At 43.0% G+C, this 27449-nt stretch overlaps 1 protein-coding gene across 1 annotated transcript in view; it reads left to right on the plus strand.

The window, feature by feature from the left end:
- Positions 1–27449, plus strand: part of ERI3 (ERI1 exoribonuclease family member 3) — a 320745-nt gene that overhangs the window by 26330 nt on the left and 266966 nt on the right. Inside the window, exon 3 of the mRNA XM_070745043.1 lies at positions 25137–25253. Coding sequence (XP_070601144.1) covers positions 25137–25253 — 117 coding nt within the window. The remainder of the gene's footprint in view (positions 1–25136; positions 25254–27449) is intronic.

The following is a 27449-nucleotide window of genomic DNA, read 5'->3' on the forward strand; positions in this document are numbered from 1 at the left end:
GCTGCCGTCAATTGTAAAAACAGCGCTCCCCTGGGTGCCGCCGCCCGGCTGTAACCTTCTGAAACAGCCGGGTGCTTCTCGGCGGCCTCTGGAACCTGAACCCGAACTTCCGGGTTCAGCGTTCGGGAGAACACCGAGAAGCCCCCTGGCTATTTCAGAAGGTGACAACTGGGTGGCGGTGCTTCTTGGCGACTTCCCGAACCCAAAAAGTTCGGGTTCGGGAGAACGCCGAGAAGCTCCCCGGCTGTTTTAAAAGGTGATAGCTGGGTGGCGGCGCCCAGCGGAGCGCCATTTTGCGATCTGCGGTGGGTTTGTAAGCCGAAAAAAGTTCGTAAGAAGAGGCAATTTTTTTTCAAACCCTGGGTTCGTATCACGAGGGGTTCATATCACAAGGGGTTCGTATCACGAGGTACCACTGTATTTAATTGGGTTTGTCCCCTTCTCTCCTCAGGCTTGCCCCAAAGAATCCTCTCATCTCCTATTCCCCTTCCCCCCCTTAGGCTGGCCCCATTGTTCCTCTCCTGTCCCCCTTCTCTCCCTCAGGCTTGTCCCACAGAGACCTCTCCTATCTTATCCTCTTCTCTCCCTCAGGCTGGCCCCATTGATCATCTCTAAACTCCCAGTCTGCAGACTGGATGAATCACATGCTGACCATGCTTAAGTGGTAGTTGGAACAGAGTTTTTTTCAGATGGGGAGGGGGAATAGAATGTCTAATTCCTTAGCATCAGAGGCTGTTAATAATAAAATAAGAAATACTAATGATCTGATGATCATTTTGGAAAATCCTTTCTTAGTGAGCACCTAGAAGCCAAGAGGAACATATGTGACAAATTTCAAGTTTGTAGGATTTATGGTTCCAGAGATGTCATGATTCTGCGTGAGAGTTTTTTGCATTTTTATATATAGAGGGCAGAGTTTTAGAGCACTGGATCAGACTCAGCTGGCGGCGGTGCTTCTCGGCGGCCTCCTGAACCCGAACCCGAAAAGTTCGGCAAGGGTTCGGGTTCGGGAGAATGCCGAGAAGCCCCCTGGCTGTTTTAAAAGGTGACAGCCGGGTGGCGGCGCCCAGCGGAGCGCCATTTTGCGATTCCCCCCCCTTGCATGCATTAATCGCTTTTACATTGTTTCCTATGGGAAACATTGTTTCGTGTTACGAACTTTTCGCCTTACGAACCTCCTTTCGGAACGAATTAGGTTCGTAAGACCAGGTAGACCAGGTATTACTGTACAGTACTCCATAGTGCTTGTGTATTGCTGACATTTTCTGTTTTGCTTTGAGGCTGAAGATTACATTGCGCCTTTTATTTATTAATTTATGTGCTTGATTGCTTATTTGTATGTGTAGCAGGTAGTGACAGTTATTCCTTGCTCCCATATGTATGTTTCTAAACATGTTTCTATGTTGTTTGTGTTATTTTTAAATTCTCACATAATACATTTAACATGTGAACTCAAAAATCAGATATTCTTTGATTCTTTCCCTTTGTTACTTGTTTCAGACCTGGAGCAATTTTGATTTGTATATCATCGTAAAAGTATTTCAGAACATGTTATCTTCTTGATAGATACAACTCTTAATTTTCTTAAAAGCCTTATGTTGACACATTTGATCCTATTTTCTGAAAAACTAGATTCTCTCTTACACTTCAAAATATTAAGTTATGCTCAAAGGTGCAGATGGAAATTATCTAATTAAACAGTTTAATTTATTTAAAAAATTCTGCTTCATCAAAAATGCTACAAGTTTGTAAAAACCCTTTCACACCGAAACTAATTTTCCTTACAGATTCATTTAATAGCTTGAAATCTGAAATAATAGAAAATGTTAAGTGCAAGAGCAGAAAAAATGCATTTTTCCATAGAGATTCTTTTTTCTCATGGCAGTGCTAGTTGAATTACTAGTCAATAGTATTAAGACTAATGATTACATAAAACAAGCTTGGAGCAGTTTAATAATAAGAGAATAAAACAGAAAAAGGTGCTAGCTGATATGCCGTGCTTCAAGAATTTCAGAGCCATGTGCTCAGAAGGCATCCGGTAACCCTGACTCTATTCCGAATGAGGTGATTACAGGGTCATCAAAAGGGAGAATTCTTTTATGCTCAGAAAGTACATATATTTATCTATGTATTACTACTATCAGCAGTTACCTTGATTCAAAAGCACTTCTTTTCTATTGGTAGCTTTTGTGTAGTTTGTCTGGTCTTAATCTTTCATTTAGATATTGGAAGCCAGATGTTTAGACTGAATTTGGCATCTTTATCCACCTATTGAGTCCTTCCCAAGGATTTGAGATAGGCAAAAGTTGATATTTGGTAATGTTAAATGTATCATCTCAGGTTGTAAGCTGTTCCAAGCAAAGTTGCCTTTTGCAGTTGACCGATGATGATTTTGGCATCAACAGTGGGTGTTCAAGTGGTGCTACAGTTGTTTTGGGATTGTAACCGGTAGCACATTACTATCAGTACTACTTCCTTTGTTTTCTTTTGCCACAATGATTGTATTTCTATTTGCAGTTCTGTATTTTGTTATCTTTCCCAGTTCTTTCTCTTTTCTTATACAGTGATACCTCGTCTTACAAAAGCCTCATCATACAAACTTTTCGAGATACAAACTCGGGGTTTAAGATTTTTTTGCCTCTTCTTACAAACTATTTTCACCATACAAACCTACTGCCGCCGCTGGGATGCCCCGCCTCTGGACTTCCGTTGCCAGCGAAGCACCCGTTTTTGCACTGCTGGGATTCTCCTGAGGCTCCCCTCCATGGGAAACCCCACCTCCGGACTTCCGTGTTTTTGTGATGCTGCAGGGGAATCCCAACAGGGGAATCCTAGCAGTGCAAAAACGGGTGCTTCGCTGGCAACAGAAGTCCGGAGGTGGGGTTTCCCAGCGAGGGGAGCCTCAGTGAAATCGCAGCATCACAAAAACACAGAGGTCCGGAGGTGGGGTTTTGAGGACTTCGATGTTTTTGCGATGCTGCGATTTCACTGATGCTCCCTTCGCTGGGAAACCCCACCTCCGGACTTCCGTTGCTAGCGAAGCGCTCATTTTTGCGATGCTGGGAAACACAGAAGTCCGGAGGTGGGGTTTCCCATGGAGGGGAGCCTCAGGGGAATCCCAGCAGCGGAAAAACGGGCGCTTCAGCTGGCAAAAGGGGTGAATTTTGGGCTTGCACACATAAATCGCTTTTCCATTGATTCCTATGGGAAACATTGTTTCGTCTTACAAACTTTTCACCTTAAGAACCTCGTCCCGGAACCAATTAAGTTTGTAAGACAAAGTATCACTGTACTGTCTTCAGGTATTGTCACCTTCTCTATCTATTGTTTCACTTTCTTACCTATAGTTGTTAAGTCTTGGATGTTATATGGCAGGTTGTCTGCTTGAATTCTAAAGTCCCAGAGCACGTTAGCTTCTTCATTTTCTATTACTTTTTCTATTTGTGGTTCTACCAGATTTTGCTTCCAAGCAAATTGTATATTCTTCCAGATCCTCCAATTACAAAGGCCACTTTGAAAGCACCATAATATTATGCCCCGGATAAACCAAATAGGAAACACAACATGATGAGCTAATTCTGCTTTGTTGTAAGGCTACATTAACAGAATCTTGCAACTCTGAAGATATAGATTTGCCACCATCTTCTTTAACTGCCTGAAAACAATTGAGGGCATGTTTCCTAATTTTTTTCCTTAGTTAATCCTATTGGTATTCCTGCCTCTCTTGTCTAAATATTTCCTAGGCAATATCTTGTCCCCCAAGGTGATTCACACTTTCCATTCCTTTATATGTGTCTCTTGAAATTCTTGCTGGCAGGCCTCTCGCCTGTGGCTATAGAATTGATTCCAGATACTTCATTATGCCCTGCACACCCATACTTGTAGGTTTGTTTTCATGTTTTTAGTCTAATGAAAATTATCCATATAATGGCATTTCAGTCAGACAATATACAGTGGTACCTCCACTTAAGAACTTAATTTGTTCCGTGGCCAGGTTCCTAAGTAGAAAAGTTTGTAAGTAGAAGCAATTTTTCCCATAGGAATCAATGTAAAAGCAAATAATGCATGCAAACCCATTAGGAAAGAAATAAAAGCTCAGAATTTGGGTGGGAGGAGGAGGAGGAAGAAGAGGAGGAGGACAGTTGCTGCCGAAGGAAGAAGGTGAAGTGAGGGGAATCAAAAAAATGCAAAACTTTACAGCTTTAAAAAAAAAAAGAGGGACTCTGAGGCAGCGAGGAAGAGCACATACCTCCCATACACCCGGCGCAAGGCTGCCTCTCCATACACTGTGTCAGAGAGAGAAACCCAAGCGGGAATCTCCCATTCCTTTGACCGAAAGGCTGCTGCTGCTACCTGCTGCTGCTACCTGCTTCCTCTTCCTTCCCATGCTGAAGGGCTTTCCTCTCCTCTTGCTCGCTCGCTTTGTAGCTGGTGCCTTTCCTTCACTGAGGTGACTCCTCGGTTTGGCTGAAGCCGAGTTGATCTGGCCGGGGCAATGTGCCCCCTTTTGCCTTTCCACGCCTATAAGCTCCAGGAGGCAACCTCGCGCTGGGTGTATGGGAGGAAGCGCGAGGGAGTCACCACAGCAAAGTGGTTTATTCCCTCTCCAAGCACCCAGAGAAAGGAAAACGCTCCGTTCACTCTGGACTGCCAAAGCCTCCTTAAGTGCCACCGAAAGGCTCCTCTGGCAGCCCAGAAAAGCCCAAGATGGCCGGGATTAAAGGGGGAATGGCAGGAAACTGGCCGGGCCTTTGTGCTGCTCTCAAATTTCCTGGGCATTTTTTCCGGGCTCGGGTTCTTAAGTAAAAAAAGATTCTTAAAAAGAGGCAAAAAAATCTTGAGCACCCGGTTCTTACCTAGAAAAGTTCTTAAGTAGAGGCGTTCTTAGGTAGAGGTACCACTGTACTGCCAGAATTTTATATAAATTTGTACTTACGTATATACTTACCCATAAAATTATTTCTTTTGGATGTAAAAGAAGAAAAAGAATGAGAAATGGTATGCCATTCAAACTAAAGAAATGAGAAGAAAAAGTCATAGCTAGCACAGTTTGTATCTTTTTTGTATTTCTCCATACAGTATTATCCTTGCCACCTTTTTTTTTGGTTTAACGATATCTAGACACAGTGTCATATACTGTATTGCCTTTTTTTTCACCAACCATGGCCATGACTTCTTTGGTCTTGATTTTCTTGATGCATTTATTCTTTCTTCATATAATTGTTTTGTGATTCAGTTCTCATTCATTTTCTCCGACAGTGTAATTCTTTCATACTTGTCACTCACTTAAACTCAGTCCACATCAGTTCAAGCTGCCACATGAAGTGGTAGCTTCTCTTTCATCAGGCGTCTTCAAGCAGAGGCTGGTTGATTATCTGTCAGAGATGGTCTAGTGGTTCTTGTACTAAGAGAGGGTTGGCTTAGATGATTTCTAAAGTCCCCATGATTCCTTTCTGGTTTTATCACATATACTTCCTAAGTATCCTATCCCTAGCACATTCACGTCATTTTTATGATTCCCAGGACATATTCAGCGCCATAGATATTGACTTGCTACTTACCATGGCTTTAATGAATTGAGTCCTTCATGAATGAAAATGGATGTATGTACAGTACTTTTTTTCTTTAGATAACTAGGACAAACATATACACTGCTCAAAAAAATAAAGGAAACGCTTAACACAATATAGCTCCAAGTAAATCAAACTTCTGTGAAATCAAACTGTTCACTTAGGAAGCAACACTGATTGACAATCAATTTCACATGCTGTTGTGCACATTCAACTTTGTACAGAACAAAGTATTCAATGGGAATATTTCATTCATTCAGATCTAGCCTGTGTTATTTGAGTGTTCCCTTTATTTTTTTGAGCAGTATATTTGTACTGCAATAGTATTCTGAATACATTTTCAGTACACCTGAATAATGCTGGCTTGAGTATTTCAAGGCAGATGTTTGTTGGTATAGTTGACCATATTTCACCATGCTGTTGTGGTTCCGTCTGAGGCCCCTCAGGGAACGGCTGATCTTCTGTCGGTTTCCAGCTCAGAGGGAGAGGCTGAGGAACAGGAGGTGCAGGCAGACGAGGAGGAGGAATCCCAGGCTGAAGAAGAGGGAGGACAGCCAGAGTCCCCCCAGAGGGAGCTCTCCCCAGCAAGCAGCCTGGATTCCTTAGAGGAAAATGCACAAGCCATAATTGATCTGCGACAGAGAAGAGCTACTCAGAGAAGGGATCAATTGGCTAAGTACTTTCAGCATTAAAGAGGCAACAGCTGGGTTTGGGTGTGGTGCTCTTTGGAAAGGCTAAAAGGCAGACCCACCCTTCCTGGCTTGTGGAGTTTTATCTTTGAGAGTTTTGGGACCTGGCTGTGAACTTTGGCGTCTTGGAATCCTGGTTTGTGCCTTTGCCTACTGTAACCTTGGGGTGGGTGTGCCAGCAAGAAGCTTGCTGTATTGTCTGGACATCAGGACTCTGCTGTAAAGTATTATATCCTGTCTGTTGGGAAGAACAGGTTTTCCTCTGTGTTTATTTTTTCCAGCTATAAAATACTTTTGGCTTTTACCAGAGTGTCTGGCTGTTTTTTCCAGTTGGTGTTGAGGTCTGGGGGAACCCAGACAGAACACATGCTAGTGCAGCAGTGATTTTTTTTTGTTGCCTTTTTCTACAACCAGACTCTATAGTCAATTTTGCAGAATATTTGAAAGTTGGATTTGGGAATGGGTGGATGGCTGCTAAAACATGTTGTCCATTACCGATGGAGGCCAGTGAAGGACCACTGAATTCAGCCAGTTCTGATTAAAAGAATAATTAAAACTCACTATGCCAGTACTGTTTACAAGCTGTCCCTTCTTTTAATTGCCTTGGAAATAAGATTGGGGGTGGGGGAATAGAACTGAAGCATTCCACAATTTCTGATTCTTCTATTTTCTCCCCCCTACCAACTTGGAGGCATCAACTCTCATCTGTCAAAGTGTAAATCAGCAATTAAAACACAAACAGCGAAATGCCAAAGATGACCTGGAGCACAAAGCGACTGACAAACAAGTCCGGACAAATCGGCGGATAATTTATAAGCATTGCCCTAAAATCTAATTATTTGGCAATTCGAATTTGCAGCCAGCCAGGGCTGTGCAATAAATTTAACTCGCCATAAATTATTTAGGAGCAGCCTGTGGTGTAAATCAAAAACACAAGTGTTTGTTTAAGAAACAAGCTCCTTGTGCATAAAATGACTCTTTTTTTTGTGTTTCACAAAGAAGAGACAAAAACTGTTAGATGAAATACCTTAAATTCTTTTGTTGAAGGTGTAAAAAATTAACATTAAATATGTTAAAGGGTTAAATAAGGTCCAAGAGAGAAGTGCTTTTAATAGGAAAGTGAACACAAGAACAAAGGAACACAATCTGAAGTTAGTTGGGAGAAAGATCAAAAGCAATGTGAGAAAATATTATTTTACTGAAAGAGTAGTAGATCCTTGGAACAAACTTCCAGCAAATGTGATTGATAAATCCACAGTAACTGAATTTAAACATGCCTGGGATAAACATATATCCATCCTAATATAAAATACAGGAAACAGTATAAGGGCAGACTAGATGGACCATGAGGTCTTTTTCTGCCGTCAGTGTTCTATGTTTCTAAGTTGTTTTAAAGCAGATTACATTGTCCATTTTCTTTTTTAATAATACATACCACTTTCAATAGAATTCTGCTTCATAGTGCAATGGGAACATTTCTCTTCAATTTTCTCATATTTTTTAATTTGATAACTATATCTGTATATGTGATTGTATATGTGGAGGGTGGATATATATGCACACACATGCCTTTATTATGCTGGTAAGGGGGAGAATAAATATTCTCAGTCCCCTTTTCCCCTCTTACTCAAATGGGGTATTGCTATCCATCATCTCTTATTCAAAAAGACATTTGAAATTCAGAATGTTTTTTTTTTTTGGAATCTAATATAGACCCATGATGGCACACACGCCACAAGTGGCACCCAGAGCCATATATACCTGTTGTTGCAGCACACATGTTCACTTTGGTCAGCTGATTTTCAGCTTGTTTGGCGGCTCTGAGAGGGCATTTTCAGCCTTTGTGAGGATGAGGGAGGGCGTTTTCATCCTCCCCAGGCTCCAGGGAAGCCTCTGGATCCTAGGGAGGACAGAAAATAGGTCTACCAGGCCCACTGGAAGTTGGGAAATGGGGGAGTGGGGGTTGTGCACTCATGCACAGAGGATGGAGTGCATGGGGGGGGGGTTGCATGCATGACATAGGTTTTAGCACCCGAGGGGAAAAAGGTTCACCATCACTGGTATAGACCAGTGTTTTTCAACTAGTGTGCCATGGCACACTAGTGTGCCGCGAGACATGGTCAGGTGTGCCGCGAAGCTCAGAGAGAGAAAGAAAACAAAAGAGAGAGAGAGAGAAAGAAAGAGAGAGAAATAGAAAGAGAGAGACAAAGCAAGCAAGAGAGAGAGAAAGAAAACAAGAGAGAAAGAAAGAGAGAGAAAGCAAGCAAGAGAGAGAGAAAGCAAGAGAGAAAGAAAACAAGAGAGAAAGAAAGACAGAGAAAGAAAGCAAGAGAGAGAGAAAGAGAATAAGAGAGAAAGAAAGCAAGAGAGAGCAAGAAAGAAAGCACGAGAGAGAGAGAGAAAGAGAGGGAGGGAAGGTGGTAGAGAGAAAGACATAGAGGGAGGTAGGGAGGGAGAGAGAAATAGAGCAAAAAAGGAAAGAAGGAAGAGAGAAAGAAAGAGGGATGGAGAGAGAGAGAAAAAAGAGGAAGGGAGAGAAAGTGGGAGGGAGAAATAGAGCAAAAGGAAGAGAGAATTTTTGGTCCAAACCTTTTTTAGCCCCCCCCCCCCCAATGTGCCCCATGGTTTAGTAAATGTAAAAAATGTGCCGCGGCTCAAAAAAGGTTGAAAATCACTGGTATAGACAATGCTGTAACCAATGCTGTGTGAATATCGGTATAATTTTTTTCTGTTTCCAAATGGAGATTTCTCCCAAAATGGTTCACATATTGAAGTTTGTAGTTTTCCCTTTCAGTAAGAAACTCTTAGCCTCAATTGTGTTCCCTTCATTCATGTTTCCATCTTTCCTCATTACTGTGAAATCACTTCATGACCCCCCCCCCAAATAGTTTACTAACAGTAAATCCAAAAAACACAACCCTTAACAACAACTTTTTGTTTCTTTCTTGAAGACCTTTTGGTTCTCATCCAAGAAGCATCCTCAGTTCTCACTGAATCCTGGTGAATAGAAGGATTTATACAGTGGTCCCTTGATTTTTGTGGGTTCGAACTTCGCGAAACGGCTATACCACGGTTTTTCAAAAATATTAATTAAAAAATACTTTTCTGTTTTTTCCCCTATACCACGGTTTTTCCCGCCTGATGACTTCATACGTCATTGCCAAACTTTCGTCCGCCTTTAATAAATATTTTTTAAAATAAACTTTAATAAATAAACATGGTGAGTAATAATCTAAATGGTTGCTAAGGGAATGAGAAATTGCAGTTTAGGGGTTTAAAGTGTTAAGGGAAGGCTTGTGATATTGTTCATAGCCAAAAATAGTGTATTTACTTCCGCATCTCTACTTCGCGGAAATTTGACTTTCGCGGGCGGTCTCGGAACGCATCCCCTGTGAAAATCGAGGGAACACTGTATTCCTATTACCTATGATCTGCATGATTGAGAATCTCCATAGACAGCAACCCTTAACACATTCTGAGCCCCAGGCCTAGGCACACAGTTACGTTTTTAAAGCCTTACAAAAAGACAATAAGATGGGGTCATGCTAATCTCTGAGGGGAGAATGTTCCACAAAGCAGAGGCTGCAGCAGAGATGACCACTCTTTGACTGATGGCATCTGCAGCATGCCCAATCTGTTGAATCAAATTGGATGGAGTAGACTTAGTAGAGACTCTTGGAAAAAGACAGTCCTCAGATAATCGGGTCCCAAGGTATGAAGGGCTTTAAAGATGACAACCAGCACTTTAAATTTTCCCTCAGAAACACAGTGCTAGTCAATGCAGCTCATGTAGTAGTAGTGTTACATATGCCATATATTCAACACCATTTACCACCCACTCAACTGCATTCTGTACCAGTTTCCAAATACTCTTCAAGGCCAGCAGAGACAATTTTAATTGTTTTCTTTTTAAAGTTAGTTATAGCAATGTACACTAAATCTGTTTCTAGAAACTTAAAGAAGGTTCTTTGTTTTCTATTAACTTCCTCTATTCATTTTGTAGTGAACTTACTTTACTTTATTTAAAGCAGTGCTTCTCAAATAGTGGGGGGCGCCTCTTTGGGGGGGCACGGAACGAAGCCAGGTGGGGCGCTTGTGACCCCGAGGAACATGCCTGGTGCCTCTTGATCGATTCCTCTGGATGGAGAATGCTTTCCCAGTTGCACACTGCTCCGAGCCCGGAAGAGAAGGCCACGCGGGGTGAGGCTGCTATGTGGTTCTTGTTGTTCTTGGTGCGCGCCACGATAGCCATGAACGACATGGCAAACCTGCTGCTGGACAAGGAAAAGCATCCTCTGCAGCTGGGTGAAAGCTTCAAATGGCATCATAAAGCCTCCTTCCATACCACTTGCTGTGAGTGCCGGCAGAGGCAGTGCTTATGGGCCAGGCCAGCACCTCCAAAACACCAGACCCTAAGTATGGTAGCCGAAAACAGGCTCCACTGAGTTCAGTGTGACTTATTCCTAGATAAGTAGGTAGAGCAGCGTTCCCCAGCCAATAGTTGCTTGCAGCTTATAATAAGTAAAATAATAAATATTAACACTAAAATTCCATTGGGTTTCAGATCGGAGAGTTGGACATGAAATGTTTACTTCTTCCTAGATGGGGCATAACAGAAAATAATTGAGAAGCACTGATCTCAAGGAAACAAAAAGTACCCTAGCAATGTAACAGCATACTAGTATAGAGAGGAATTCTGTGCAAAATAAAATGTGCTGAATTTATTTTTTAGGATATAGCATTGAACAGTACATGGAGTTCCTTCTGCAATCCTTACATCAAGGATTGCAGAAGGATGACTTGCTAAATTAATCCAAGAAAATATATTATTCACACTTGATGGTGTGGGCAGAAAACATATTAATATTTTTCTGATGGATTATCTGACAAAAGCATGAAATGAACTACTGTATACCTGAAGGGCAAATTTAAAAAAAATGGTTAAAATAACTGAAATTTGGGTTGATGGAAAATAAACGTATTTTGGCTTGTCGGGGGGGAAATTTAATGGTTTCACTGGCCCCTTTCACCTCTTCGTATCTATGATTTTAATTTTTAAATTGTCTCAAATTCTTTTTTTTTTTGCTGTATTTACATCAAATGCTTTTAACTAGGATTTTCATAACACCCTCCTCATCAGTATTTTCACTCATCAGAATGTCTATATATGGACATTCAGGCTCTCTCCCTTATTAGAAAGTCCTCTCTTCCATCCATTTCTTGAATTTGATTGACAGTATAAATTCATTGTAGTACTTTAAAATGGGTAGATTGTCAGTTTGCATCCATGTGCTCCAAAATTCAGCTTGTTTGGCTGTGTATGTAAGTGCTTAGCATTTTATAATAGCTTCTAATGAAATTGTAGGTCTGTAATAACATTTGGAATATCTAAAACAAACCATATGCTTGTAAAAAAGTGGGAACACATTGGCTTTAAGCCATAAATTCTGGGTAATGGAACGCTTTTTTCCTCTTTATGTTTGATAGATATTTTTGTTTCTGCAGGAATGTCAGCTCCTAATTTCATGATGTATCATGGGTTTTAGAAAATTGAATTTAATAAAGGCATAAGATGAATGGCAGCTTTAAAGGTCCAAACACTTGTCTTTATTAGCTGGATGGACGGCGGGCTGCCCAAATGCTCCTGCTCTCCAAATGGAAGCTTAAATGGAAAATACCACCGAGTGTTGTAGGTTACATTTCATTGCAGAGCTAGTTAACATTGTTAGTGAGCAATGATTCTGATTTCATAGGGCTTGTATCTGTTGCAAACATTGCTGGAGACGAAAGAAATAAATTGTCTTTTAGTCTGTCCCCATGGGAGTCCTGGGACATCAACCTTTTGGGAAGGCTTTTTCTTCTCATTTTGAAAAACTGAACAGGAAAGTTAAGAAATAATGAGGGTGATAGAAAATAAAGCAGTTGATCTTTTCATAGATACAGGATTTCTTAAAATAGCCCCCCCCCCTTTTTAGTACTGCAGCTTTCATAATTTGGACAGTCATAAAATGTTCTGAATTTCTCATTTCACTACTTTGTTTTACAGTACCTACTGGTTTATTTTAGTCCTATTGAGGGTGTTTTTTGCATGTTTCATTCTTTGTTTTCTTTCATGTATGGATTCATTTGTTTTCCTAATGCAAAGCTGCTTGGCAAGTATTAATACAGAGCTGATGTGGTAAGGAAGAGAAAGAGTTGAAACTATGCTGGTAATAGTTTAAAGAGAAACTTTCAAAACTGGTAAATCTTTTGCACAGTCTATACGTATATGAGAACTGACTGCACACAATAGATTTACAGTGGTACCTCCAGATACGAGCTGCTCCATATGCGAGTATTCCAAGTTACGAGCCGCGACGCGAGCAACATTTCTGTTCGACACCCGAGCTCAAATTTGGGATACGATCCGAGCTTCCGCTAGTTGGCGCAAGAATCTCCTTGCTTCTGGTTATCTCGGCGCGAAAAACCAAGTCTAAAGGCATTTGTTTGAGATACGAGTTGATCGACTTACGAGCTCGGGTCTGGAACGAATTAAACTCGTATGTCGAGGCACTACTAGCAAAGATTGTTAAAGAATATGTCATGCAAAATTTTCCTTGTGGAAAGTTTCTTGAACTATGTCATACAGTATGTTCCATTCAAATGCTACTAAATGTCATCATATGAGGGTCAAAATATTTTTTGATGTTAATATCATGATATTTCATAATACAGTATCATAATATTTATAATATCATAATATTTCATAGCAAAGTTGTCAACAACGAACACCTACAGCTTCAGTGACTCCATCTAACCACCTCATTTTCTGTCGTCCCCTTCTTATTTTGCCCTCAATCTTTCCCAGCATTAGGCTCTTCTCCAGTGAGTCCTTCCTTCTTATTAGGTGGCCAAATTATATGAGTTTCATCTTCAGGGTCTGGCCTTCTAAAGAGCAGTCAGGGTTGATCACCTCTAAGGACTGACCTGTTTGATCGCCTTACAGTCAAAGGGACTTGCAGGAGTCTTCTCCGTACTGAAGGAGCGGGTCCAGCAGTCACATGGGTTGCTCATGTCCAATCCGGTGGAACTGAGCCTAGTGTTAAAAAAGCTTGCCGGATCCGCCCCTTCCCCAGAATTCGCTCAGTTCGCATATCCTGCGGTTGTATTGTGATAGCTCGTTCAACATTCTAACACCTTCCCTTCGATCTTTTTCTTCAAAAGTAGTAAGAATTGTTTTATCATTATTATTTACTTGCACTAATAGCGCCAGCCGTTTGCGGCTCGGCTTTTTTCCTTTGGAGAAGTTGCGGTTTCGTTTTCCCCCGGCGGTTTTGCCGTGTACGATCCCCGCGGCCGCTTGTGGATTCCTTTAATCCTTTGGCCTGGAGGTTCTGGTGCAAGTATTAATCTATTGATTTATTGATTCTTTATTGTATATATAAATATTAAAGGGCTTAAGAATACCTCCTGCGGAGTGAGACGCCTCTATAGTCTCCTGGACTTAGTCGATCGCTTCCCCTTTAAGAGATTTTACGGAGCGATTTTTCGGCGCGAAGGCCTTCGCGCCCTTTTTAAATCTAGGCCTCTCGTGTTGGCCTCCTGCCAGCCGCGTAGGCCTCAGTCCACCGCGTGGATCCCGGAGCGGGCCTTGGGGGTCCCAGGCTAAATTCTCCACCGGCTAAGCCTCCAACCAGAGTGCCTTGGTTTACTTAATTAATAAGTTTAGGGAGGCTGGCCCCGCTGGATCTGGGGACACGAACTCTGGGTTTGCCCAGATTGTCCTCAAGTCTCAGCAGCTTCGAGGCCTCGAAGCAGGATCCATTCCTCTTGGGAAGTCCTTGAAATTCTTCTCCTTATTTATTCAGTTATTGGCTCAGCCTTGTCTTCTGTTAATTGTCAGACTATGGCTACCTTTCCCAAGAGAGGCACAACTAAAGGTCCCAGAGAGGCCAGGCCTACAGGCGATGAGATTACTAGTATCCCCCAGGCCTCTTCCTCCTCTTCTCCAGGGGCCCGCCCCTCGACCAAGGTCACCAGGGCCGAGAAGAGAAGGGACCTAGCCCTACAAAGAATCCATGACAAATCAGCTAAACGTTTGAAAGTGCAGGCCCAAGTAATCAGTAGTCAAGACCCCCCAGAGGCTGCTAGTCTACCTCCTTCTGGGGTCCCTGTGTTATCTCTGGATGAGCCTAACCTAGACAGACCCCAACCTAACCTATGGGGCATAGGTCCAGAGGAACCAGATATTATTGAAGATTCCCCCCAGCCAGGATCCTCCCAGGCCTTTAGGGATTCTTCTGCCATCCCTGCTGATATTTCCAGTTTACCTCCTGAGTTCCAATCTATTTTTGCTGTGTTGTCCAAGGCCATTGATGCCAAACTCTCCACCATCAATGAGCTTCCCTTACCTCCTCCTCCTTCTCGTCCCTCCCGCCCCTTGGGTTCTTCCCCAGCGGTTAGAGCTCCTATTCAGGATGATTCAGATTCCTCTCAGGACGAATATGAGGATATGGAGGATGATGAGGATCCTTTTCAGGGCCTATCAGATGATGAGGAATCCCAAATAAAGGTTCCTTCTCCAATTACCATTTTTCCTTCTCAATTATTCAAATCTCTCCTCCTCAAAGCTAGGATTTCTACGGGATTAGCGGCCCAGGAGAAACAAGCCTCCACTTCCACTGATCCCCCGGAGGAGAATTTACCTTACTTCACAGAGGAACAGGAGGATAACGAGGTAATTCCTATGCCAAAATTGTTTAAAGATGCTTTACTCAAACAGTGGGATTTCCCAGCCTCTGGCCTTAATCCCTCCACCAAGGACAGAAAGTTGTACAAACTTTCCTCTTCCTATGAAGAGCTTCTATCCTTTCCCAAACCGGATGAACCTGTCAAGATCCTTCACTCGGCAGCGGCTGTGCCAGGCGAGGCGGAGGAAGTCCTCCGCCCAGAGGACAAGCGCATTGAACAAATGCTCAAAAGAGGATTCACCGCAGATTCCTGGGCCATTAAAAGTTCTGCAGCGGCCTCCTTTTTCTCCAGAGCCATGCTGCTGTGGCTTCGCCAACTTCAACAGCATATTCCTCCCGATGACTTGAGAGGTCAACAAGACTTCAACAAGGTCTTTGCAGCTGCCCAGTACGTGGCTGATGCCACCTTGCAACCTACTAGATTTTCTGCTAAGTCTATTGCAGCTTCTACAACGGCAAGAAGACTCCTATGGATTCGCCCTTGGCAAGCGGGAGTACGCCAGAAGTGGCAGTTATCCCAGGGACCCTTAAAGCGCGACCTTCTCTTCGGTGATCTTCTGGATCCACTCCTCACGGAAACCACGGACAAGAAGAAGGTTTTGGGTCCAACCACAAAAAAGGCTACCAAAACGCAGTCCTTTCGTCGCCCAGGGCGCCAGCAAGATCAAACGGCTTCCTATCAGAGATCTCCAGGTCAGTATTCCCCCCGCTTTCGTTCCCAAGGTAGGAACTCCAGGGGTAGAGGTTTTCGCTTCCAAAGGGGAGCTTCCTCTAACAGGGCTTCAAAAAAACCTAGATGGTAATCTCTCCTCTATTCCCATAGGGGGTCGCCTAGCCCATTTCGCCTCTAATTGGCGTCTCACCTCCAAGGACCCCTGGGTCATTGACACTGTTCAAACAGGCCTTCTTTTAGAATTTATTTCTCCTCCCCCTAAAGGTTTTATTTCCTGCCCTTCTCCCAGGTCCTCCTCAGATTGTAACCGTATGGAGGAGGCCATTTCTCATCTATTGTCCATCAGAGCCATTCAACCGGTTCCTTCCGGTCAGAAGGGCCAAGGTTTTTACTCCATCCTATTTATGGTTCCAAAGTCATCCGGAGGTTGGAGAGCTATTTTGGATTTAAAGAAACTAAACCTATTCATCAAATATAGGAAGTTTAAGATGCACTCCTTATCTTCTATTCTGGCCGCCATTCACACGGGAGATTTCATGGTCTCCTTAGACCTCACTGAGGCCTACCTCCACTTTCCTATAGCCAAATGCCACAGAAAATTTTTACGTTTTTCCTTTCAAGGCAGGCACTTCCAGTATAGGGCGATGCCATTTGGCCTTTCCTCGGCCCCTCGGGTCTTTACAAAGCTCTTGGGGTCCCTGGCGGCCTATATCCGGGCGTCTCCCATTCACATTTTATGTTATCTTGATGATATTTTGATTCATGGGAACTCCCTAGAGAAAGTGAAAACAGACCTTTCTATCACCATGTCAGTCCTTCAGGACCATGGCTTTTCCATCAACTTTGAAAAAAGCCACCTCCAACCTTCCACATCCATTTCTCACCTGGGTTCCATTATCGATTCAGAGTCCTCCCAGGTTTTTCTCTCTCCCGAGAGAAAACTCAGTATAGGGGAGTTAATTTCTAACATTTTATCTAATTTTTCAGTATCCATAGTAACTCTGTCTTCCCTTTTGGGGAAGATGGTGTCATGCATAGGCATTATTCCCTGGGCTCGCCTTCATGCTAGGGAACTCCAGTGGCTCCTATTACCCTTTCAGAGATCGGGGCACAGCAACTCAAATCGGCGCATTGTCATCCCGCCAAGTGTTCGCAGATCCTTCAAGTGGTGGAAGTCTCCGGCCATGGACAAAGGATCCCCGTTCAGGTGCCCGGATCAATTTGTCATCACCACAGATGCCAGTCTATCGGGATGGGGCGCCCACGCCCAGGGGATGATAGCCCAGGGCACGTGGTCCCCGGAGGAAGCTTCCAGGCCAATCAATTGGCTAGAGTTAAGAGCCGTTTCCCTGGCTCTGAAGCATTTCTCTCCTCGCATTCCCAACCGGCACGTTCTCATTCTCACCGACAACATTGCCACAAAAAGCCATATCTGCAGACAGGGGGGCACGAGATCCAAGGCTCTCATGAGGGAGGCCCTCAAGTTAGGCCTTTGGGCGGAAAAAACATCTTCGGTCGCTCCTAGCCGACCACATCTCGGGGAGCCTCAACGTCCAGGCGGACTGGCTATCTCGAGCAACGATAGACCCAGGAGAGTGGAACCTCCATCAGGACCTGTTCCATCAAATCAGCCTCAGATTCGGCCTACCAGTCCTGGATCTCTTCGCGACCAATGCGAACGCCCAACTCCCTCGCTTCTTTTCCAGATTTCCATCCCCGGGAGCGGAAGCAATCAATGCCCTCCGGAGTCCATGGCTCCCAGGCCTACTCTACGCATTTCCTCCAATTCCAATTCTCCCGGACGTGATTCACAAGGTCCTCACCGAGAGGGCCCGAGTAATCTTAATCGCCCCTCATTGGCCCCGCCGGCCCTGGTTTGCGGATCTCCAACAGCTGTCCGTCCAGGACCCTTGGCGACTCCCCGTTTCAGGGGATATGCTGCGGCAGGGGGCCTCATTCCATCCAGACCCGGAGTGGTTCCACCTCACCGCCTGGCTGTTATCAGGAGAGACTTAGAACTGCGTGGTCATGACCCCGATTCAGTGGAGGTCATTTTAAAGGCCAGAAGGGGTTCGACCAATCGAATCTACGACCACACGTGGTCCAAGTTTCACCAGTGGTGTCTACAGGAAGGTCTCTCCCCTCTGTGCATCCCCATACACAGAATTATTTCCTTCCTTATGCAAGGCTTCCATAAAGGTCTTTCCACCAGCACCCTCCGGCGTCATCTGGCAGCCATTTCATCTGTCCTAGGGGGTCCCCGCAGACAGCCTCTCCGATCCTTCCCTGAAGTTCAGGAATTCCTCAAGGGCATAGCCAACCTCAGACCTTCCAAGGTCCACAGGTATCCATCCTGGGATTTGCCACGGGTTCTCCATTCCCTCACGCAGGCACCATACGAACCCCTAAAATCGGCGTCCCTCAGGTACCTATCCTTTAAGGTAGCATTCCTGGTGGCTATTACCTCTGCCCGACGCATTTCGGAGCTGGCTGCCCTCTCAATCAGGCAGGACCTTTGTCAATTCCATCAGGACAAGGTAGTCTTGCGACTGGACCCCACCTTCTTACCCAAGGTCAGTTCCATGTTCCACAGATCTCAGGATATTGTCCTACCTTCCTTCTGCCTCCAACGAGACCATCCCTTGGCAATTAGATGGCACACCCTGGATCTCATCAGAGCGCTGAGAATCTATATCCAACGCACAGGACCCTTTCGGAGGTCAGAAGCACTTTTTATAGCCTATCACCCCAGAGTCATGGGGGCCAAAGTGTCTTCAACAGTAATAGGCCGTTGGATCAGAGGGACTATATCTAAGGCCTATGAGTCGGCCTCCCTCTCAGTTCCAAGGAACATCACAGCGCATTCCACCAGGAGCGCAGCCACCTCGGCCGCTTGGGCGACTCAAGCCCCGTTGGAGGAGGTCTGCAAAGCAGCCACTTGGGCCTCGCCAAATTCCTTCATCAGGCACTACAAGATTGATTCTTACGCTTCAGCGGACGCTGCCTTCGGCAGAAGGGTACTCCAATCCGTTATCTCACACGATAGCAATCTAATCCCACCCTAGGGACCATCTATTGGGTATGTCCCATGTGACTGCTGGACCCGCTCCTTCAGTACGGAGAATAGGCGTTGATTGCTTACCTGAACGCCTCTTCTCGTACGGTGAGCGGGTACAGCAGTCACTTCCCGCCCTTGTATGTGTCTTCTTTACCTTTCTATATCTTCTTTCTCTAACAATGAGAGTTGAACACTACAGAGCTTCACAGCTGAGCCTAGTCTATGGATTCGCGAATTCTGGGGAAGGGGCGGATCCGGCAAGCTTTTTTAACACTAGGCTCAGTTCCACCGGATTGGACATGAGCAACCCATGTGACTGCTGTACCCGCTCACCGTACGAGAAGAGGCGTTCAGGTAAGCAATCAACGCCTATTCTCTCCAGCACCTTAGTTCAAAGGCTTCAATTCTTTGGCGCTCAGCCTTCCTTATGGTCTTGATTAGGGGTGGTTTCACTTGCCTTTGCCACCGGTTCATATCACGTCGTGCGAATTCACTTTCACACATGCTCAGAAGGTAGATTCAGCCTGAAATACAGCTGAGGAGCTGCTCAGCTGTGCTTCGGGTGAAGAAATAAAAGTTGGTATTAACCCAGGGGTGGACAGGAGAGCTTTTTCCCAAGAAGAGGACAAGGAGAAGTCATTCATAGAGAGAAATAAATCCTGAAAATTCTGAAAAAAAGATGGTGGCGCTCACATACCGGGACAGACAGAACTAGATCTGTGAAGCCATCTTCATGTCACCAGTGGGTCACTAATGGTTCAGGCAATCTGGTCCAAACTGGCAGGAACCCACCCCTGGTCTTGATGCGGGTAAAGAAGGAAAATACAGAAGTTGGCTTGAAACTCAACATTAAGAAAACTAAGATTATGGCATCCGCCCTCTCAATTCCTGGCAAATAGATGGGGAAGAAATGGAGTTAGTACAGATTTTATTTTCCCAGGCTCCAGGAATCCTTACGGGCTGTATTAAAAAAATATGAAATGCATATTTATTTATTATTTTATTTCTATAAAAACCCCTCTATCTTTTTAGGCATTCTGTTGATTTTGCCCCAAATGGAACTGGCTCTTTTGGCAGTTGTAGCACACTGCTGGCTCATGCTTAATTTGGTCCACCCAAATACCCAGATCCTTTTTACAAGTTACTATTAATGAGCCAGGAAATGACTGCCTTGTGCTTGTGCACCTATTTTTTTTCCTCCATAAATACAGGACCCTATTTTTCTCACCCTTTATTAGAGAAGAAATAATATTCAAGTATATCAACGTCCTTTTGAACTTTGAGCCAGTTTTCTGAAGAATTAGTTCCTCCCTGCTTTGGGCTGCCTGCAGATTTGTTGACCATCTCTTCATCCCCTTGTCTGAGACATTTATAAAAGTGTTGAAGATTTCAGCTCCTCCTCCTCGGACACGTGACTTGGACTCCAGCTAGGCAGCCACGGGGTGAGCGAGGAGAGACGGGCAGGCGGGAGGGAGGCAGGCAGGCTGGAAGAGGAGGCAGGTTCTGCAGGAATGGAACCCGGAAGAGTGAGACAAGCAAGGGGCTCCCCCTCGGGGTCAGCGTGGGAAGGCTTGGCTCCCCTATCCTCCCTACTAAACCATGGTGGGTTGAGAGCTGGTCCCCCACTCTGTTTGTGCTTTGGTTGGAGTTAGGAGTGTGTAAAGGTTGCTCTAGAAGGGAGGCTGCCTTGAACTCCAAAGCCTTTGTGTAGTTTAAAAAAAAAGAAAGGTACTGTATTTAGCAAGTTTTGAGTTTGGTGACGCTCCTTCTCCAGAAGGATAGAGACGGCCTGGGCCCCCCTCCGTGCTCCAGCTTGGAGCTCCCTCCCCTCTCAGCTGGGGAAGCGTAGAAAAATTGCCGCCTGCTTCTCCCCCATCCCCCAACGGCCCTCGAGGTTCTTTATTTATTACCCCTTCTTCTTCCTCCCCCCTCGTTGGCTTCTCTGGGACCTGGAGAGAGTGCAACCACGTATGTCCTTGGCACAATCGCCACTGCATGTTCTTTGCCCCTCTGCCTTTCAGAAGAGGAGAGGCGGCCTTCTTAAGTTTTTTACGTTGACTGTATATTTTTTCTACCATTTCTTTTATTCCCACTTGTTCATCTTCTAGGGCAGTGCTTCCCAACCTTGGCAACTTGAAGATATCTGGACTTCAACTCCCAGAATATCCCAGCCAGCGAACGCTGGCTGGGGAATTCTGGGAGTTGAAGTCCAAATATCATCAAGTTGCCAAGGTTGGGAAACACTGTTCTAGGGCTCTGTTTCATCTTACTGTATGTTAAATCTTCTGGTTTTTAACATGTAAATAAACAAAATGGTAAAAAAAAAGAGTGTTTAAAGAGCTCTGGGTTCAGGACAAAACTCTGATGTATCCCATTTCATGCCCCGGTGTTTATAGACATAGATACATTGAACTTCAGGATTTAGATATGCTTGTTCAACCTACTGTGAATGTATCTGATAGTGGAACCATCTACCACACATAGTTCCAATGGTCAACTTACAGCTAAAGCAGTGCTTCTCAAATAGTGGGGCATGCCCTCCTGCGGAACATGCTTTTTTGTGCCACGGGGAGTAAAATGCGTGCCCTGACTGACACCTGCACTGGTACCTCCATCGCATTCCTCGGCATTGTGTCCAGGGCAGCCCGTTCTAAAAGAAAATGTCTCGCAAGTTCAATCAAACGTCTTAAACTCAAGTGTACAAGTGTCAGCTAGGACACGCGTCTCGCGGTGGGGTGCAGTTTGGGGGTGGCACGTCAGCTGGCCTGATCTGCGAGATGGGTATCACCAGAGAGTTGGGGGCACACAAAATCTTTACTTCTTCCTGGGGGTGGGGGCATAACAGAAAATAATTGAGAAATATTAAGCTAAAGGAACATACCACAATAAGTTGTATGTGTTTGTTTATAGTTTAGTCTATAGTTCGTACTGGGAATTCAGCCATTATAATTTTGTTTTATGTGAACCTGGCTATAGGTAACAAACTATGCTTTTAAAAAAAGTTGGTGTCTGAACATATATGTTATATAGTAGTAGTCTACGGTGTAGACCATTATATAGTCAAAACCCAAAACATTAATCCATTTCTTTCTGCTATAGGATTTGGATTCTTAAAATGCAAATGTTGCTTGGCCGAGGAGTTTCTTTTTTTTTAAAGCTTTTTTTTCTCCTCTTCCAGATGTTTTCAGGCAGTTTTGTTGTTGTTTTTAAACTAATTCTATTCATGTTTTAAAAATTTATGAAAGCACTAATAAAAATGTCAAAGTGGTAAAAATGTTAGCTTTTGCTCTGCTTTGATTAAATTTTGCAAACTGTTTTTGAATATTAAAAAGCAATTTTTTTTCTCTCTCTCTTTCCTCTACAAGTGATTTGAGAGGCCGGATGCTTGGCTATCACTCAATAAGCTCATTTGCACTCTAGAGCCCCAGCATCATGTTTCTCTATTAAATAACACAGACAAATTATCCTTTAAAGACACCAAGCAAATTGTCACTCCTCTTACATTAAACTCGGGAGGGGGTGGAGCGGGGAGAAAGAGACAAAGGATTTTATTGTTTTTATTCCTTGGGTGGTTTTTTCCACTCTAATTTCATGTGTATATTTTAATAATGGCCAGATCCATCATAACTGGATTTGTTTAAACTTCTTATTAACAAGCCCATATAATTTAAAAAAATATATTTTTGATGATTCAACTACTTGTTTGGTATTTTTCTTTTCCTGTGTCATGATAACTTCATTCCCAAAATAGTTATGTTCAAAGTAATGTACAGAAAGAATTGTAGAAAGAACATTGCACTCAAGTTTATTCAGAGTTTCTCTTGAAGAGTTGCAGAACAAACATCATACTGTATCAGCATATTTTAAGTTTTAAATAGGTGTATATGTCTCTCTTCGTCTTTCTTAGTACAATGTTTCTGAAATTGTGATTTGAGGATGCCTGTGGTGTCCAAGACCCTTTCAGATGTCCACAAAATCAAAATTATTTTTTGCCCTTTGTTGAAAAATAAAAGTATTAAAATCCCGTGGAAGAATTCTGAAAAATAGAGTGGCAATTAATATGTCAGCTTTAATTTTCAATAAGGTAATCATTGCAAACCAATTGCCTCATTTAGTGATCTTTGGAAGTTTTGATGGTGTAAAAAAAAAGTCAGTGTTATCCTTACTTTTGCAATTTTTGTAAGGTCCTGCGGTGACATAATTGCAATTTGCATGCTTCATAATTATCTTGCGATAAACGAATTAATAGGGAAGTAAAATAATAAGTTGCGGTCACAAAATGTTTCACTTAGCAACCTTGGCCTTTACTTAAGGATCGACGGGAAGTAAAACCATAAATCTCTTGTTATAGTATGCTTTTCTGCTTTGCAATCAAGCTTGTAGTTTTTAAAGTTAGATAGATAGATTACTAGAATTGGAAGGGACTTTGTAGGCCATTTAATCACCCCCACCCCTCCGCTCAAGCAGAAGTCCCTACACTGTTTCAAACAAATAGCAGTCCAATCTCCTTTCGAAAGTCTCAAGTGTTGGAGCTCTCACAATCTCAGTAGGCAAGCTGTTCCACTGGTTGACACTCACTGTCAGAAAGTTCCTCCTTATTTCCAGGTTGAATCTCTCTTTAGTCAGTTTCCATCCATTATTCCTCGTCTGGCCTTCTGGTTCCTTGGAAAACAGTGTGACCTCATTTTCTATGTTCTGTCGGGCTCTCTGGTAGACTCCTCCCAAAAATTCACAGGTACAAATTTCAGACACACACACGTTTGAAAATGCAAAACAATGTTCTTTATAATGAAAATTCACTTAAACCAAGCCCTCTTTTGGTATAGCAAAGAGCACTCGTCTCCAAACAAACTGGTAATTTGTACAAGTCCCTTATCAGTTCTGTGATACTTGGCTTGCAGCTGTGAGGCAATTCACAGTCCTTCTTCTTTCACAAAGTGAAACACACTTTGCCCTGGTTTAGTTTCAAAGCGGGGGGAAATCAGCACACAAAAGGTCAAAGTCAGTAAAGCAGTCACAAAACACAACGATCAGATAATCCTCCACAATGGCCAAACCCACAGGCTGCTATTTATAGCAGCCTCACTAATTACCACAGCCCCACCCAACCAAAAGTGGCCTCATTTTCTTTGATAATAATCTCACAGTTGTTGTTGCCTATGCATCGCTCTCCGCATGCATGGCTGTATCATTAACTCTTGTTCCGAATCCAAGGAGGAGCTAGATAATTGATCTCCTTCTGAGCTGTCTGCCACACTCTCCTCCTCCCTGTCACTCATGTTTCTTGGTCAGAGGAGCCTTCATCAGCAGATTCCACCGGGGGCAAAACAGTCCTGCAGCATGTGGATGTCTCCCCCACATCCACAGTCCTTGGGGCAGGAGCTGGGCCAGAGCTAACCACAACATTCTATATGGCAGCCCCTCAAGTATTGGAGCACTGCTATCTTGTCTCCCCTGGTCCTTCTTTTTTCCAGACTGGCCATGCTCAGTTCCTGCAACCTCTGTGTGTGTTTTAGTTTCCGGTCCCCTAATCATCCTGGTTGCTCTCCTCTGCACTTCTCTAGAGTTTCAGTGTCTTTGAATATGCACCATGAGGACTACTTGTATGTGCATTTTGATAAATATTATCCGTTCAAGCAAAAGCTGTTCTGAAGTCTTCCATAATTTTTAAAAGTGGGAAGGGGTCCGGAGACAGAAACATTTGTATTCTATTGTAAGAACTGGGGCCTCTCAAATGTTTAAAGCTTTATGTAATGGATCAATTAATAACCACAATAGGTTTATTTGCTATAGTTAATAAAAATTTAATTTGCATGCTTAATTTTTCTCTTGATATCTGCATATACTACAGCAATATTTTGATACCTTTGCAAACCAGGCCTCTAATGTTATGGCAAAAATAAATACTTTGGACTGATGGGTGATTTTGATACCTTCTTAAATGTGTTCATTTTAGAATTGACACTTGTCCATCTTTGTAGGATGAATATTGAGTGAGATTGTACAAGAGTTTTATTTTCTTCCTCTCTAGGTTTCTCCAGCCGTCTCTCTTTTACCACTTATATCTTCTGTTGGTGAATGAATATAGTTGAATACAGCATGAGATTCATGCTGAGACCATAGGAAGGCAATTAAACTTATATGTCGTGTCACTATTACTGTATATCTTTCCAGCTCTACTGAATGTATCATATGAGGGTTTGTTTTTTTAAATAAAAGAAGTACTAAAATATTTCATGGTATGAAAAAGGCAAAACATTCTGTTTATTGAGTGGAGTTTTAGAATCCAAGCCGTTATTGTTATCTTGATTGGCATCACATATTGTATAGAGTTTCCATAAATTATGGTTTAACTTGTTAATGTTTTGCCTAGCTGTATATTTAAATTAAGTGAATATGCTATATTTTTTTTTGTAGGAGATAATTGAATTCCCCATCCTGAAGCTGAATGGCAGGACAATGGAGATTGAATCCACTTTCCATATGTATGTGCAGCCAGTGGTGCATCCTCAGCTCACACCTTTCTGCACCGAGGTAAAACTCTTTTTCTTCTGGGAGCTTAATTTTATTATTTATTTATTAGATTTGTATGCCGCCCCTCTCCGTAGATTCGGGGTGGCTCACAACAACAATAAAACAATTCAAGACAAATCTAATAATTTAAAAACATTAAAAAAAACAGTTATTAAAGCAAACATACACACAAACATACCATCCATAAACTGTATAGGCCCGGGGGAGATGTCTCAGTTCCCCCATGCCTGACGGCAAAGGTGGGTTTTAAGGAGTTTACGAAAGGCAAGGAGGGTGGGAGCAGTTCTAATCTTGCCTTGGAGTTTCTCTAGGAGGCTCTGAAATGCTGGCAATTCTTCTAGGTGCTCATAAAAAAATTGTTAAGTCTCTACAAGTCTTCATTGTTTCAGTTATAGTTGGGTATCTAGACTCCAATCTAGATAGTTTCAGTGAGTTAAACAATTATAATTCTAACGAAGATAAAAGTAAGGAATTACAAGACTGAACTTGCGGTCTTTGCAAGACTGAAATTACATGTTACAAAGTCAAAATCAACTTATCATGCCCCATTATCTGCATTCAATATATTATTCCCAATTTTCAGTTGTTTTCCTGATGATGCTTACTTTTGTAAACAAGGCAATATTGAAATAATAGATGTGTCTATTTTTCACAATCATCTATACATAATTTGATAAGGAGAACTTATACCCCATATTCTAAAGCCATGTTGTAAAGGAGGGAAGAAAAACTAGAAATTGAGACAACCTGTATTTGTTATGGAAGCTATATATGTGAAAAATGGGGCCTATATATATATATATCTGGCTTCACCACTGATTTCATTTGTCAGAAGATCAAAAAAAAGGAGACTGCATCTCCAGGACAGTGCAACTGTCATAAATATGAACCAGTTGCCAAGGATCTGAATTTTGACCATGTGTCCATGGGGATGCTTCAATGGTCATGAGTGGGAAAAATGGTCATAAGTCAGTTTTTTTGAATGCCATTGTAACTTTGAATGGTAACTAAACAAATGGTTGAAAGTTGAAGACTGCCTGTATATGCAATTAATTTAGTTCCAGGGCAAAAAAAAAAAGCCAATATTTTGCTTTCCTTTTTCTTGTACATATTTTCTTCTTGTTCCTGTAAGATTTTAGTTTCTTGTGTAAATAGCTGTTTACAGTAACCTCTCTTTCTCGCCTTGCTCTGCATACGTTTCTTCAACAGGACTGGTAAATGCTAGGAAAAGGTTTTGTGTCTGGCCTTCTACTTACAGAAGTCAGCTTTATAGATTTCTTTGTTTGCACAGAAAGACCAGGTCTGATTATCTGATGGCATGCCAGAGACAAGTGCTTATTGTAATCACGAAACTGTCTTGGATTAGAAATACGAGGGTGTATTAGATAGACACCATAGGAAAATCCATTTTGTTGGCATTGTCTTGGAGATTGCTTGGTTCTCTGCTCTTCTCTATCTTTTCTTTTTCCATTAGGCATAACTGCTATGGCAAATTTACCAATTGTACTCTATTGTCTAACTTTCTTCAATTATTTGAAAAAGTGTAGCCTCATCCCTGCAGGATTAAGCAATGTATTTTTCTGGTGTGTACTTGAACTAGAAGGTGAATCTATGTTTTGTAATGGTGCTTCTTTTATCACACTTGAGGCTACAAATACTATTCCAACAGGGGGAACAGGACGGCATAGTACCTTTTTTTCTATAATATACCCATGCGCGAAAGAATGTCAAACTTGCTTTCTTAACTGCTCTCAAAGCTGAGTGAGAAGAACTTCTGTCTTTGCATGCAACCAGCAAACCATAAATGTTAACACATACTACAGTGGTACCTCTACTTAAGAACTTAATATGTTTCGTGACCAGGTTCTTAAGTAGAAAGGTTTGTAATTAGAATCAATTTTTCCCAGAGGGACTCTGAGGCAGTGAGGAGGAGTATGCGCCTCCCATACACCCGGCGTGAGGCTGCCTCCCATACCCTGCACCAGAGAGAGAAACCCAGGCGAGCGAGATGGGGGAACCTCTCACTCCTTTGACTGAAAGGCAGCTGCTGCTGCTACCTGCTTCCTCTTCCTTCCCATGCTGAAGGGCTCCCCTCTCCGCTCGCTTGCTTGCTTGCTTTGTAGCCGGTGCCTTTCCTTCACTGTGGTGACTCCTCAGTTTGGTTGAAGCTGAGTTGATCTGGCCAGGCCTCTCCTT

This window comes from Erythrolamprus reginae, chromosome 3 (genome assembly GCF_031021105.1).
Source record: "Erythrolamprus reginae isolate rEryReg1 chromosome 3, rEryReg1.hap1, whole genome shotgun sequence".
NCBI classification, from domain to species: domain Eukaryota; kingdom Metazoa; phylum Chordata; class Lepidosauria; order Squamata; family Dipsadidae; genus Erythrolamprus; species Erythrolamprus reginae.